At 41.4% G+C, this 16,266-nt stretch overlaps 1 protein-coding gene across 15 annotated transcripts in view; it reads right to left on the bottom strand.

The window, feature by feature from the left end:
- Positions 1–16,266, bottom strand: part of HYDIN (HYDIN axonemal central pair apparatus protein) — a 443,605-nt gene that overhangs the window by 122,844 nt on the left and 304,495 nt on the right. For all 15 annotated transcript variants that reach the window (XR_006196932.1, XM_042917620.1, XM_042917622.1 and 12 more), the window contains 7 exons: positions 14,909–15,046; positions 14,123–14,204; positions 10,624–10,743; positions 10,147–10,356; positions 7,803–7,940; positions 6,047–6,224; positions 4,219–4,343 (listed from right to left, as the gene is read on the bottom strand). Coding sequence is in view for 14 of the 15 variants with exons in the window: in XM_042917620.1 (XP_042773554.1) it covers positions 4,219–4,343; positions 6,047–6,224; positions 7,803–7,940; positions 10,147–10,356; positions 10,624–10,743; positions 14,123–14,204; positions 14,909–15,046 (991 nt within the window). In the remaining variant the exon portion in view is untranslated. The remainder of the gene's footprint in view (positions 1–4,218; positions 4,344–6,046; positions 6,225–7,802; positions 7,941–10,146; positions 10,357–10,623; positions 10,744–14,122; positions 14,205–14,908; positions 15,047–16,266) is intronic.

Genomic DNA, 16,266 nt, shown 5'->3' with positions numbered 1-16,266 from the left:
AGAAATGGACAAATTCCTAAACACCCACACGCTTCCAAAACTCAATCAGGAAGAAATAGAAAGCTTGAACAGACCCATAACCAGCGAAGAAATTGAATCAGTCATCAAAAATCTCCCAACAGGGGCACCTGGGTGGCTCAGTCGGTTAAGCGGCCGACTTCAGCTCAGGTCATGATCTCACGGTCCGTGAGTTCGAGCCCCACGTCGGGCTCTGTGCTGACAGCTCAGAGCCTGGAGCCTGTTTCAGATTCTGTGTCTCCCTGTCTCTGACCCTCCCCCGTTCATGCTCTGTCTCTCTCTGTCTCAAAAATAAATAAACGTTAAAAAAAAAATTAAAAAAAAAAAAGAAAAAAGAAAAATCTCCCAACAAATAAGAGTCCAGGACCAGATGGCTTCCCAGGGGAATTCTACCAGACATTTAAAGCAGAGATAATACCTATCCTTCCCAAGCTATTCCAGAAAATAGAAAGGGAAGGAAAACTTCCAGACTCATTCTATGAAGCCAGTATTACTTTGATTCCTAAACCAGAAAGAGACTCAGTAAAAAAAGAGAACTACAGGCCAATATCCCTGATGAATATGGATGCGAAAATTCTCGGTAAGATACTAGCAAATCGAATTCAACGGCATATAAAGAGAATTATTCACCATGATCAAGTGGGATTCATTCCTGGGCTGCAGGGCTGGTTCAACATTCACAAATCAATCAATGTAATACATCACATTAATAAAAGAAAAGATAAGAACGGTATGATCCTGTCAATCGATGCAGAAAAAGCATCTGACAGAATTCAGCATACTTTCTTAATAAAAACCCTCGAGAAAAACGGGGTAGAAGGAACATACTTAAACATCATAAAAGCCATTTATGAAAAGCCCACAGCTAACATCATCCTCAATGGGGAAAAACTGAGAGCTTTTTCCTTGAGATCAGGAACACGACAGGGATGTCCACTCTCACCGCTGCTGTTTAACATAGTGTTGGAAGTGCTAGCATCAGCAATCAGACAACAAAAGGAAATCAAAGCATCAAAATTGGCAAAGATGAAGTTAAGCTTCCACTTTTTGCAGATGACATGATATTACACATGGAAAATCTGACAGACTCCATCAAAAGTCTGCTAGAACTGATACATGAATTCAGCAAAGTCACAGAATACAAAATTAATGTACAGAAATCAGTTGCATTCTTATACACTAATAATGAAGCCACAGAAAGACAAATAAAGAAACTGATCCCATTCACAATTGCACCAAGAAGCATAAAATACCTAGGAATAAACCTAACCAAAGATGTAAAAGATCTGTATGCTGAAAACTATAGAAAGCTTAAGAAGGAAATTGAAGAAGATATAAAGAAATAGAAAAACATTCCATGCTCATGGATTTGAAGAATAAATATTGTCAAAATGTCAATACTACCCAAAGCTATCTACACATTCAATGCAATCCCAATCAAAATTGCACCAGCATTCTTCTCAAAGCTAGAACGAGCAATCCTAAAATTTGTATGGAACCACAAAAGGCCCCGAATAGCCAAGGTAATTTTGAAGAAGATCAAAGCGGGAGGCATCACAATCCCAGACTTTAGCCTCTACTACAAAGTTGTAATCATCAAGACAGCATGGTATTGGCACAAAAACAGACACATAGACCAATGGAATAGAATAGAAACCACAGAATTAGACCCACAAAAGTATGGCCAAATAATCTTTGATAAACCAGGAAAGAATATCCAATGGAAAAAAGACAGTCTCTTTAACAAATGGTGCTGGGAGATCTGGACAGCCACAGGCAGAAGGAAGAAACTAGACCACTTTCTTACATCATTCACAAAAACAAACTCAAAATGGATAAAGGACCTGAATGTGAGACAGGAAACCATCAAAACCCTCGAGGAGAAAGCAGGGAGAAACCTCTCTGACCTTAGCCGCAGCTATTTCTTACTTGACACATCTCCAAAGGCAAGGGAATTAAAAGCAAAATGAACTATTGGGACCTCATGAAGATAAAAAGCTTCTGCACAGCAAAGGAAACAATCAACAAAACTAAAAGGCAACCCACGGAATGGGAAAAGATACTTGCAAATGACATATCGGACAAAGGGCTAGTATCCAAAATCTATAAAGAGCTCACCAAACTCCACACCCAAAAACCAAATAATCCCGTGAAGAAATGGGCAGAAAACATGAATAGACACTTCTCTAAAGAAGACATCCAGATGGCCAACAGGCACATGAAAAGATGCTCAACGTTGCTCCTCATCAGGGAAATACAAATCAAAACCACACTCAGATATCACCTCACGCCAGTCAGAGTGGCCAAAATGAACAAATCAGGAGACTATAGATGCTGGCGGGGATGTGGAGAAACGGGAACCCTCTTGCACTGTTGGTGGGAATGCAAACTGGTGCAGCCGCTCTGGAAAACAGTGTGGAGGTTCCTCAAAAAATTAAAAATAGACCTACCCTATGACCCAGCAGTAGCACTGCTAGGAATTTACCCAAGGGATACAGGAGTACTGATGCATAGGGGCACTTGTACCCCAATGTTTATATCGCACTCTCAACAATAGCCAAATTATGGAAAGAGCCTAAATGTCCATCAACTGATGAATGGATAAAGGAATTGTGGTTTATACACACAATGGAGTACAACGTGGCAATGAGAAAGAATGAAATATGGCCCTTTGTAGCAACATGGATGGAACTGGAGAGTGTTATGCTAAGTGAAATAAGCCATACAGAGAAAGATACCATATGTTTTCACTCTTATGTGGATCCTGAGAAACTTAACAGAAGCCCATGGGGGAGGGGAAGGAAAAAAAAAGAGGTTATAGTGGGAGAGAGCCAAAGCAAAAGAGAGTCTTAAAACCTGAGAACAAACTGAGGGTTGATGGCGGGGTGGGAGGGAGGGGAGGGTGGATGATGGGTATTGTAGAGGGCATCTTTTGGGATGAGCACTGGGTGTTGTATGGAAACCAATTTGACAATAAATTTCATATATTAAAAAAATAAAATAAAATAAAGTAAAATAAAATAAAATAAAAAAATAAAATAAAATAAAATAAAATAAAATAAAATAAAATAAAATAAAATAAAGATGAGCACAGGGAGAAAGCAGGCTTAATGGTCAAGAATGGACTATTAAGAGAAGAATATCAGGGAGGGGTAAAGGAGGATTTTGGGATTTTGCTTTCACTTCCCACTGGGGGAGGGCCGACTTTATTTACAGGATGGGCTGCTCTGCCTCAAGAGACCAACTGTTGGCTTGGCTTCCACCTTGGAGGCACCATGCTGAATCTCTTTGGCTGCCCCCTCCCCCACTTAGCTGTTGGCGACCAGAGGGTTCTATTCTGAATCTACCCTGCTTACTCGGTACACTTCCCAGGGAATCTCACCATTCCCTGTGATCACAATGGCCATCTGGTGACTCACAGCACTTTCTCCAGCCTCTCTCCTCAGCTCTCTAGCCCATGGGGCCAGCTCCCCATGGGAACCTCACTTGGATGATGCTCAGAAATCTCAGATGTAGTAACAAACCATCGGAACTCAGATCCCTTCCTCCTCTCCCCTCAAACTTGCTCTTCCTCCTGAGTTTCCCATCTCACTTCTCCTCCTCCTTACTTTGTCCGTCAAGCAAGACACTTGAGGTAGGGGTCACCTCTGCCCCACCCCCACATCCAACCAATCCCTAATCACTGACCATGCCAACTCCGGAGTATTTCTTGAAACTACTCGATTCTTTCCACCTCCTGTGTTATCACTCTTGTTGACAACACCGCCATCTCTCATCTAGAGTTACTCCATCAGCTTTTAAAAACTGAGCACATCTCAGCACATCTATCCTTATTTCACACACACACACACACACACACACACACACACACACACACACACACAGAGAGACCACAACCCAAACCCCTGAGAGCTTCTCAGGGCTTCACAAGGCAGCCAGAGAGATTTTTTAAAGATGCAATTCTGATTACCCCAGGCCCCACTTGAAACACTTCACTAACTTGCTGTTGCCCTCAGAATAAAGCTCAAAACCCTTTAATAGGTTCATTAGGGGGCTCCTTACCTCTCCCCTTTCTTTGCTCTAGTTATAGCTTCTTCTCCTTTCTGTTCCTCAGAGAGACCATGACCTTCCTGCCCCTGGGTCTTTGTACCTACCATTCTCCTCCCACATTCATTCTGTGCAGGGTGAAGCTAATCTTACCTCAGAAGATTCATCCTCGGGCAATTCCTCAGTTATCTCTAAGTGGTCAAGTGTCTCATAGTTGTTGTACTCTTTTTCTAGGTTTTTTCTGGCCTGATTCAAGAAGGTTTCATACTTTTCATTTCCTGTGGGATTGGAAGGAGAAAGAAATCAGGATGGTTAAAAATATATGAATCATGCCTAAAACACAGACTGTCAGCTCAGGGTCCATAAAGTCAGAAGGGAAGTGAACTTTTTGGTGCTTTACCTGTCATGTTTTCTCTGCCTCAGAGGGTGACATAGTTTGTGACTGAGTTCAATTTGTAGCAGAGACCCCACTGAGTTTAATGAGATTATGCTTTAGGGAGCTAACAGCTGGTTCACAAGAACTTGATGGCAGCAACATCCTAAGTCATGCATTGGGTGATCAACCAGATCGCGGCTTCCTCGATGCTTTCCTGGCTCTAGTACTGAATGCTGCATGACCTAGGAGCCCCCTCTGTGCTGGACACACCCACACGGCCGGTCATCCTTTAAGTGACTTCTCATTTTTGTTAAATCTCAGTAAGCAAAGGACTATATCTGCAACTCTAACTGTAACGAAACAAGCTCCAGTCCCCCAAATCAGGGATGCAGGCAATCAGGGGAAAGATTTCAGACACTCATGTTCACCAGTAAGCCAGTGCAAATTCGAATGCTAGAGGGACGAGGTAGGCAAAGAAATAAAGTGCCTACTATGGAGCCATAGGAAGCATTGTACTTGTGATGAACGGGAGCACGGGAGACCCAACGGATAGTATTCAGAACTAACAGTATTCAGATCTCAATTCTTCGAAAGCCCTCTGCTGGCCAAACATATCTACTGCCAGCAGGGCCCCTGGTTTTCAACCAAGTGGCAAAGACTTTGAGAGCTGGACTAACTTCTGGCTGGTTGGAACCCTAGATGGTAGAGTGTAACATGGTGTTAGATTCACTAATATTTGTGTTGTAGTTTCAGGGAGCAATTAGGATGTAAATAATTATCATCAGTAGGTAAGCCAGTGACTTTGGGGATCAGGGGTGGAGGAAAGGCTCAGTGTGAAGGCTTAGTCTGAAGCTGTCTGTGGAACGCAGATTTCAAGGAGCTCAAAGGAGTTACAAAGAAGAGTGAGACCTTTGTCTTAACGCTCTGTTCTATATCCCATGTCAGGAAGAAAGAGCCAGAGAGTCCATGGCCAAGAGAGCTGCTCAGCTGAGCTTGGGGATTTGCCAAGATAGAAGTCTTCTGATACAGAGGGATGGCTCCAGGGACCAGATATTACCAGAAAAACCTTGGCTAAGCATGTGCGCAGACAACTAATTAAAGTCTGAATTAGCCCACAAACTGTGTAATGCCAAAATAAGGAAGGGGTCTGAACCTTGGTTGCCTTTGTGTACAGTTTATATTTTGCAAATGCTACTCCTTGGAGTAAGATCAGCCTTTGCCTCTCAGCAGTCATCTGTGAGTGTGCCACGGTAGGGACAATTCAGGGAGAGATTATAGCTGGAAGAAATGTGTGCTGGAGGAAAAGGCCTCTGGAAGTGCAACTTTCTGATCTCTCTATATGTAATTCAGTGATGGCAAAATTGGCCAGGGGTCTTAATTTGGGACTTCTATGGACCACATCCTGTCTCATTAAATACAGGTCACCAAATCAATTTCAACTAGAATTTGTTTTTTTGTTTTTTTGTTTTTTAAGAAATGAGGAATGACACAGGAACTTAGTGAGTACCAAACAAATCATGTGAGTACCAATCAGCCTTCAAATAAGCAAAGCTAAAATGTACCTTTTGTTCCCCAGTGGAAAAATACTATAGTAGGTAGTATTACCTTGAAGTTTCCTGGGGAGATCGAGGCTGATTCGGGGAAAGATTCCCTCACCACGCAGAGTGATGTTTTCTGGGTCCAGGTGGGCAATCTGTATCTGGAAACTCCTTTGAAAGATCTCAGGTACTCCAGGTAAGTAGTAAACCTTCAATACCTGCTCTTTATGTGCACTGATAAAACCCTACATAGCAGAAAGACCGGAATGTTAATATTTACAATGGACTCCTGCTTCTGGAGATTTAATGGACTAGATAGTCCCACTGGCCTCTTATGCTGATCATTTTCTATTCACACCCCTCACCCAAGATTCATCTTATGAAGCTATGAGAAAATGACAAGTAACCAATAAAAAATAGGTAGGGTATGTGAACAGGTATTTCATAAAAGAGGAAATATGAATGGCAAATAAATGCAGTAAAAGGTACTAATCTTCATAAGTGACCAGGGAAATGAAACTAGGATTATAATAAAAAATTTTTAAAACACATATTAACAAAATTTACTAAATTTCAGTGAGAGTATGTTTACATCTGTTGGGAATACCAATGGGGAAAAAACACTGTGAAAAACGTTTTAGCGCTCTTATCAAATTGAACATCTGCATAGTCCATGACCCAGAAATTTCACTCCTAGGAAAATTCCCTAAGAAAAATGCTTCCATTTGTACATCAGGAGGCAGGTACAAGAATATTTGTAGCAGGATTGTTTCTAACAGCAAATTTTAGCGAGAAAAAATCCCAAATGCTTTGACAGGAAAAAGAAAAATTGCTTTCAATATAGTTATAGAAGGGATATTATTTGATAATGAAAATAAATGAACTATAGCTACATGTGACAATGTGCACTATTCTTAGAAACACGATACTGGATGAAAAAAGCAAAATGCACAAAATTACATTACTGATGCCATTTTCATAAAACTCAAGATAAAATAAAATCCCATAAAAGAAACTTTCCAAGTTTTGGGATCAAGTATATTTGTTTTGTTTACTATGCTATGCTATCCTCAGTGCTAGAAAAATGCCTGGTCATGGTAGGTGCTTAAAAGTTTTCGTAAATTAATAAACTAAAAGCACTTTGTTTAAGGATACATACATGTGTAATAAAACTGTATTTTAAAAAGGGATCAATAAAAGCAAGTGGAGAAGAGGCCCTTGGCTTCAAGGACTTAGAAGGGAAGTGTGATGACAGAAGTGGAAATAAACCATTCTTTTTTTTTTTTTTTAATTTTTTTAACGTTTATTTTTGAGACAGAGAGAGACAGAGCGTGAACAGGGGAGGGGCAGAGAGAGAGGGAGACACAGAATCTGAAACAGGCTCCAGGCTCTGAGCAGTCAGCACAGAGCCCGACACGGGGCTCGAACTCACGGACCGTGAGATCATGACCTGAGCCGAAGTCGGACGCTTAACCAACCGAGCCACCCAGGCGCCCCATAAACCATTCTTATAATTGTGAAAAAAAATCCATGGGGCTATATTGTCTTGTTCACACTGGAGCCCCTGGTACCTGTATGGTGCCTGGCTAATGCAGGATTCAATTAATACTTGATTAATAAATGAGTAAAGTGCTTGGATTTATTATTATTATTATTGTTATTATTATTATTATTACTATTAGGTTTATGATAACTATTTTTAGTTAAAAAAATCACACCCATAATCCTGACAATGAATGTTTAGTGTAATATCATGTGCCATAGGGCTATAGCTTGCAGGTTTGAACTTGGGTCCCTCCTACCACTGTCACATGGCCACTTACTGAGATGGGCACGATTAGGGGCACTCCAGGCAGAAGGTTGTCTGGCGAAGACAGGGGGTCAGTCAGAACCTTGAACTCAAAGCCAACTTTCCCAGTGTTCTTCAGCGTGATTTCATTCTCTGTGACGTGATCAAACAGCTTGAGAGGAGAAGAAGAGTGACAGCTATCAGCTACCCTTTGGGATACTGCTATCATCCTGGGAAAGGCGGGTGGACAAATACACTTCACACACACAGATTTCATCTTTCCTGGTGTAGACACTGGCCAATCCAATCCACATTTCAGTAGCATCAAAATGTGCCCTCTGGAGCTGGAGGAGCACTGGACGCCAGAAACCTGGCTCTTTGTTAGCTCTTCTAGCAACTAGTTTAAGTTAGTAGAGCCGTGTGTGGGGTGTTCTAACTCTCTGCACCTCAGTTTCTTCACCACAAAGAACTCATGACAGAGGACCTCAAAATTAAGCTTTCCTATGCCAATGTTTATTTGTTTATTTTTTGGATAAGATTTGAGTCTAGAATTAAAATTTTTGCATTCATATAGAGAGACATGGGAGTAGTAGGCAAGACATGTTCTTTTTCCTGAGATTTTACTGACACAATTCAGCAGCTGAACAGCAGGCCCAATAACCACAAAATAAGGCCACTTCAGGGGTTCTTAGGATAAGATAGGGCAAGGACTGGCTGCTTCAAAGAATACACTCTGAGCTGACCCAAAACAGAAGACCCTGGAGATAAGGAATGAAAGGGAATTGTATTTGGTCAACTCAGTGGACAAAGTCTCAAAAGGTGTTGGGTGAATTTGCTTTTAGGCACAATTTTTAACCTATAAACACACATGCACACACACAATTCGATAATTATCCATGCAGTAGCTATACAACGGCAGTCTGACTTCCATTAAAATTTGGTAGAGATACGGTTCCGAGTACATAACACAAAATCTAATTGGGAAAAGAAGATGTACAAGAAATAGAATCAATAATTATTCCAAATCAAAAATTAGAATGTGCATTATATTATGGCAAAGAATATATTTAAATGCCAAGAGAATGCAAGGTAAGAAAAAGATAACTAAAGGATAGAGCTGAACTGAATCTTACAGTATGTGTAGATTTGGGGTTGGCAGAGTGGAGGATGAGAGGGATTATATAAAAGGAAGTATTGAGGCAAGAAGGACTGGGATGTATTAGGGTCAGTGGGTAAACCAGTTTGGCCACAAATGGATGAATGGCCTACAGTGAGAAACTAAGAGAAACCAAATTTAATGTGTAAGGGACATCAGTTAAGTTAATAGAGGGGCTTAGGATCCCCTCACCCAGGTGGAGGAGCTTGGTTCTGATCCAATGGATGACAGAGAAAGGGACTCATGATTGGAGGCCTTCTCTGACCCATGCACAGTATTGACCCGGCACTTTAATAACCACAAGCACCTGGTGAGCTAGGTACTGCTACCCCATTCCTAGCTGATAGATGAGGGGTACTGAGGCTTGGAGATGTCAGGTGATATGCTACATAGTCAGTAGGAAGTAAAACTGGGATACCATCCCAGTTTTTCTGACAGCAAAACCATGCTCTTTTCTCAATACTAAGTTGCTTCCTAAATGCTGCTGGGGCTAATTGTTGAGGGTTGATAGGATGAAAATGCAATTTGGGAAAATCTACGCGGCAATGCTGTTTAGATGGGTTAGTGGCGAAAGCCCTGAATGCGGTGTAACCCCTTGCTTCCGTGGAGTCCTTGGCATCACCTGGGAGCTTGGGAGAAACGCAGATTCTGAGGCTCCACCCAGGACCTACTGAATCAGAATCTGCACTGGAACAAGATTCTCAGGTGATTTGTATGCACATTATGGTTTCAGAAGAATTGCTGTAATATCTTAGTAATGGCTTGATGAACCCCTGTGGTGTGACAACTGCAGTGGCCATGGGAAGGGAAAATCAACACAGAGGGATCCTGCTTGATGAATTCGCTAACCTGGATGCTTGCAGGATATGGGGAGGCAAAGGGAAGCGTGTAGTGGAAAATGCTTGGAGACTGTAAACTCAAGGGACAGAGAAGGTGGTAGCGCTATTGAAGAAACGGAGAGGTTGGTATGGGCTTCTGGACTGAGATGGAAGATGCAAGTTTTAGTGTCTAACATGCTGAATTTCAGGAGACAGAAAAGTAAGTGAAAAAGTCTGGCAAACAGTTGGCAGTAGGATGATTAGGGTTAGGGAAGCGGATCAGGGATCAAGGTTAGGGGTAGTGCTGAGACGGTGATGATCTGGGGCTCTAGGACAGGTTAGAGCACAGGACTATGTGCGATGTTTAAGGCAAAACCAGGAAATCTCCCTGTGGTTGGCAATACCTGTAATCCATAGTTAATATCCTTGGTGTCAAAGGAGTAGTTGACCAGGGATGCCTCTCCCCTCAGCATGATCTCATAGGTGGGCCCTCCTTCTACTTCACACAGGGCTTTAGCCTGTGCAATGATGTTACAGTGTCCGTAGAAGGTGAACGATATCTGGTGGCTACTATGCGGCTTCAGCACTCCATATAGGGGCAGGATATCAAACACCTGCAGAGAAAGTCATTCTGTAGGAGAGCATCAATCAGGATGAAGGGCCTACAGAGGGTAGGTTAAACTCCAGTCAGCTTACAGATTAATTCCTGACTTTAACTTGTTTGACTCCATGAAAGGTGCCTAGCCCAGAACCCTGGACATACCTGATGGTAATGCTGGGGGAAGACTGGCCCGGCAGGATTTAGATTTCTAACTTGGGGCAGGTGCTCAGTGAGAAGAGTTAGTATCATCTGACTTTAGGGCCCATGAGGTGTTACTTACTTCTTCTACCCCAATGGGAAGCATTTCTTCCTGTTCAAAGCTCCATGGGGGTTCCTGAGACTCCACCTGGCTCTGGTTTGGGTTTATTCTTTCAGTTTCAGCAGAGTTAAAACTTAATCCCTAGAAATCAGAGGCATGAGGAAAAGCTAGTAAGCATTCACAACGGTTCATCAATGTGTTCCTCCCCACCAGTGACAGAAAACTGATGTATGTTGTCTATACCTTAAAAAATAGTACATTTTTTTTCTTATGGAGAGAACTGGACAAATGCCCAAAATATATGTACAAGGATGTTTCCTGCAGCATTACTTACAGTAGCAAAACTTTGGAAGCAAACTAAATGCCTATCAATAGGGGATTATTTTATTTTACTTTATCTTTTTGTTAAAGTTTTATTTTTTATATTTTAAAAGTTATTTATTTATTTATTTATTTATTTATTTATTTATTTATTTTTAATATGAAATTTGTTGTCAAATTGGTTTCCATACAACACCCAGTGCTCATCCCAACAGGTGCCTTCCTCAATACCCATCACCCACCCTCCCCACCCTCCCACCCCCCCCCCCCCATCAACCCTCAGTTTGTTCTCAGTTTTTAAGAGTCTCTTATGTTTTGGCTCCCTCCCTAACCTTTTTTTTTTCTTCCTCTCCCCCATGGTCTTCTGTTAAATTTCTCAGGATCCACATGTTTTCACTCTTATGTGGATCCTGAGAAACTTAACAATAGGGGATTATTTTAAATGGAGTATGTGTGGGGAGCGCCTGGGTGGCTTAGTTGATTAAGCATCTGACTCTTGGTTTCGGCTCAGGTCATAGTCTCGTGGTTTTGTGAGTTCAAGCCCTGCATTGGGCTCCATGCTGGTGGTGCGGAGCCTGCTTGGGATTTTCTCTCTCTCCCTCTCTCTCTCTGCCCCTCCCCCACGCACTCTGTCTCTGTCTCTATCAAAATAAATACATAAACTTAAATAAATAAATAAATGGAGTGTGTGTGGGTCCTCTGTCCATGGAGGATGATGCAGTATATGTATATTTAGGGATCAGGAATCATATGCTCAACATATTACTGAGTGAAAAAGCAGTTCCATTTATGTAAAATGGCATATGCCCATGTATCACACCTGAAGGTACAAGCGTGTGTAAATTCATTCAGAGATTTGTGTATGCAAATAGAGTTACTGGGAGGTTGTTTGCTAAAATTTCAGTGGCTCTTTTTCTTATTTTTTTTAAATTAAAAAAATTTTTTTAATGTTTATTAATTTTTGAGAGAGAGAGAGAGAGAGAGCAAGTGAGCACAAGTTGGGGAGGGTCAGAGAGAGAGGGAGACACAGAATCCAAAGCAGGTTCCAGGCTCTGAGCTGTCAGTACAGAGCCCAACACGGGGCTCAAACTCATGAACTGTGAGATCATGACCTGAGCTGAAGTCAGACACTTTACCAACTGAGCCACCCAGGCACCCCTCAGTGGCTCTTTTTCATAAATGGTGGCATTGTAAGGATTTTTGCTTTCAGTTTTCTGTATTCTTGACTCTTCTATGACAAACTTCTTTGAAAATAGAAAAAGAAAATTAACATTTAAAGGTATTTTATACACATATATTCTAAAAAAAATTGGAAAATATAGAAAACTTCAAAGAGAGAAATACAAATAAATTACTTATACTACACACACACACACACACACACACACACATATGTATGTGTGTGTACAATGTGTTTATATAAGGGTATGTACTTGTATTCTGATCTGTCAGTTATAGGAGTGCTGCATTTCCATAAATATTCTTCACAAGCATTATCTAAAATACTTTTAAAAAATAGAACATGTAGCCGACAGATACACAAAAAGATGCTCAACATCAATTATGCAGATCAAAACCACAATGAGGTATCCCCTCACACCTGTCAGAATGGCTAAAATAAAAAACATAATCAGCCACAAGTGTTGGCGAGGATGTGGAGAAAAAGGAACCTTCATACACTGTTGTTGGGAATGCAAAATTGTGCAGACACTGTGGAAAACAGTGTGGAGGTTCCTCAAAAAATTAAAAATAGAATACCATATAATCTAGTGATTTCACTACTGGGTGTTTACCCAAAGAATATGAAAACACTAATTTGAAAGGATATACGCACCTCATATTTTTATTGCAGCATTATTTACAATAGTCAAATTATGGAAGCAGCCCAAGTGTCCACTGATAGATGAATGGGTAAAGAAGAGGTGGTATATACATACAATAGAATATTCAGCCATAAAAAAGAATGAAATCTTGCCATTTGCAACAACATGAATGGACCTAGAGAGTATAATGCTAAGTGAGATAAGTCAGTCAGAGGATGACAAACACCATATGATCTCACTCATACGTGGAATTTAAGAAACAAAGCAAATGAACACATTAAAAGAAGAGACAAACCAAAACCAGACTCTTAAGTACAGAGGACAAACATGGTTACCAGAGGAGAGGTGGGTGGGGATATGGGTGAAACAGGGCATAGGGATTAAGAGTGCACTTACTGGGATGAGCCCTAAGTAATATTCAGACTTGTTGAACCACTATATTGTAGAGCCAAAACTAATATAATACTGCATATTAGCTATACTGGATTAAAATAAAATTAAAAATATAGAACATTTTTTTTACTTAATATACCAGAGATTGCTTTAAGTCAGTGTTAGAGAACTTCCTCATTTTTTAAGAAAAGATTTTATAGTATTGCCTTGTGCAAACACAAGTCAGTCTCCTATTGGTGGAGTCAAGTTGTTTCCAATTTTTCTTGCTTTTACCAACAAAGCTGCAGTGTCCAAGAAGAGTTCCATGTCTATGCACATGTAAAGGCAGATCTGGAGAATAGTATCCTAGCAGTGGAAATGTGCATTAAATTCTGATATACTCCCCAAATTATATGCCACAGAGGCGATGTGAATTCATAACCCTACCTACAAAATATAAAAATGCTTGCTTACCCCCTGCTCTGCCACTACTGAGTCAAACTGTATTTTAAAAGACTGTATATGGTCATGGATATGCAGTAATTAATTTTTCCAATTTTTATTCTATTTCTAAAGTGTTGTGACAAACATCTTTGTACATAAATTTTTTTTATCTCCAATGATTTCCTTAGGCCATCCTTCTAGAAGGAGAATTTAAGGGTATGAATTTTTAAACTCCCTTGATTTCCCCTTTGTTTTTACTATGGAATTACGGAGAGAAATCTTTCTCCTTTTGTAGCCTCTATCTGGGGGCTGGGAAGAATGCCAAGGTTTAGAGGTAACTGGCTTCTTCATTACAGAGAAAAATCTATGTGCTGAGATGTCTGGCTCTCACTGGGGTGTTAGCTCTATGGGTGTTTGGTTGGGAAGTGATGTGGATAAAGTTCCACAGCCTCATCCCACCCAATCCCCAGCCTTGCACTTGTCACTGCTCCTGGCTCTGTTTTTGTTTTACAGGAAGGACCCTCGGCTTGCTAACCCATCCCATGGAGAGAAAACCGTACATCGGAGATGATCATGATGGGTGCTTGTGCTTTCTTGTATTGTCCTTCTTCAGGCCTGACATCTTCATCCATGAGGATAGTCCTGGGGAGTTGAACAAAATGTGGAGAATCACTCATTTGGCAACCATCCTGACACAGCCTTCAGCTACATCATCACTTCATCTTCCTCTCTCCCTCTACTGTACCCCAAAGGATAAGGGGTTCTCACTCAAAGCATGCTTTTTTCACGAGGTCAGCTGGTCAGTGCTCTGTTACTCCCTGTCCCCAAACATGGAGTATAGGGCATCAGGCTAGTCAATTTTCCACAGACTCCAACCCTTCTTTCCTGGCCTACCAAGCCCATGTCCAAATTACAAAAAGTTCTGGGAAGCTCTAGCAATGCTTCAGACAATTTTCTGTGTCTCCAGTGCTCAATGTTAAGGTTTATTATTTACTGGAGCACTTTATCGTGAGGATATACTGTTTGGCCAACTGCCATATCCTTTTCTGCTTGCTACCCTTGACCTGACCCTGGCTGCCGACTCTGGACAGATGGAGAAGGTTATGTGATAGGAAGGGCTTAGTCCTCCAGGAATCAGGAGGCTATGACCTCCTGAAAGTAGAGATGCTTTTCAACTCTATTCCACCTACACAGTCCAGGGCCTCACACACAGAAGTCACTCACTAAACTGTTGACCAGTGAGCTGCTGGATGAATAAATAAGGGACGGGCTTGAGAATGTAAGTCAGGGTAGAGAAAAAAAATGTTATTTAAAAAAATCCATTCTAGCCTTGCATTTGCACTTACTTAACAAAACCATTTAGCTCCATCTCAGGGGACTCTGTTACTGGCATTGCTGGAGAGCTGGCAGAAGCTGAGGTCACTGGGATGGATTCCACCTGGGACAGGGGGGCACTGGTGGGCTTCCTTGGCTGTGGCACAAACCTACAAAAGCAGGATGGAGGGAGGCACACATCAGCTTTTGCAAATCGGTGCTCAGTGGGCTCTCAGTTTCTATGGCTAAGCCCCAAATAAATCCTAGACAGGCGGGCCTAGAAGGACCTGCCCTACACCACCCCTTAGACTTACCTTGTTCAAATCTTAGGTTTCACTTTCTCCTAAAAAGTTTCCTCACCATTGTCTCCCAGTCTGGGTCCAGTGACTCTCCTCTGAGTGCCTACAGCCCCTGGGCTTCGACTTCACACTTATTTTTCCTGTCCCTGCTAGACCATGAGCTCCCTGAGGACCTGTACCTAATATGGCATCTAATACAGTGCCTGGCCTGCAGTAGGTACTCAGGCATGGTTATGAATGTGTGAATGAATGACCAGGGATCCTGGGTCCAGGTAACCAAACAGAAAGCAGAGCCAGGACTAGGGTACCAGACAAACATTCCTTTGCCTTATGTTACCATGGATTAGATATGTCTACGGTTTCTTACAAATGGAATCATAAATATGTACTCTTGAGTCTAACTTCTTTTGCTCAGCATAATGTTTTTAGATTCATTTATGTTATTTCAAGGAGCACTAAGTAGTCTGATCTTTTCTTTTTTTAATAACTGAGCAGTATTCCATAGTATGGATGACTAATGTGTTTATCCATCTCGTTGGTGGGCAATGCGGCTGTTTCCAGCTTTTAATGTTATGAATACGGTTGCTAAGAATATTTGTGTACAAGTTTTTACATAGATGTATGTTTTCATTCCTCCTGAGCCAATTCCTGGGAAAAGAACCGCTTGGTTATATGGTACATGTATGTTTAAAATTATAGGATACTGCCACACAGTCTTCCAAAGTGGTTTTACTCCATTTAACACTATCTTCACAGTGAAGGTGAGAGCTCAAGAAGGCCCACAACCTCATGCACACTCGGTATTCAGTCTTTTAAATTTTAAGTTTGAACCATTCAAGCATGACGTTGACTAACAGGCTTATTTTAAGGGAAAATCATGTATCATTGCTATAAATTAAAACCCAGTTTTATCCACCATGTTTAGAAAAATCAACATTATTATTTTCTCACCTGGTGAGGGCTCTGAGCTGAGCCCTGACTGCTCTTTTTAAGAAGAGAGAGCAGTTCAATTTCCCCTTGGGAAAACACTGGGCTGACACCTCACTATAGAACTGTGAGCACTTGGAGGGCGGGACCAAGAGGTTCCTTCT

The sequence above is a fragment of the Panthera leo genome, chromosome E2, assembly GCF_018350215.1.
Source record: "Panthera leo isolate Ple1 chromosome E2, P.leo_Ple1_pat1.1, whole genome shotgun sequence".
Lineage (NCBI taxonomy): Eukaryota > Metazoa > Chordata > Mammalia > Carnivora > Felidae > Panthera > Panthera leo.
The sequence above is the reverse complement of the archived record's forward strand: the minus strand, read 5'-3'. Positions and strand labels throughout refer to the sequence as shown.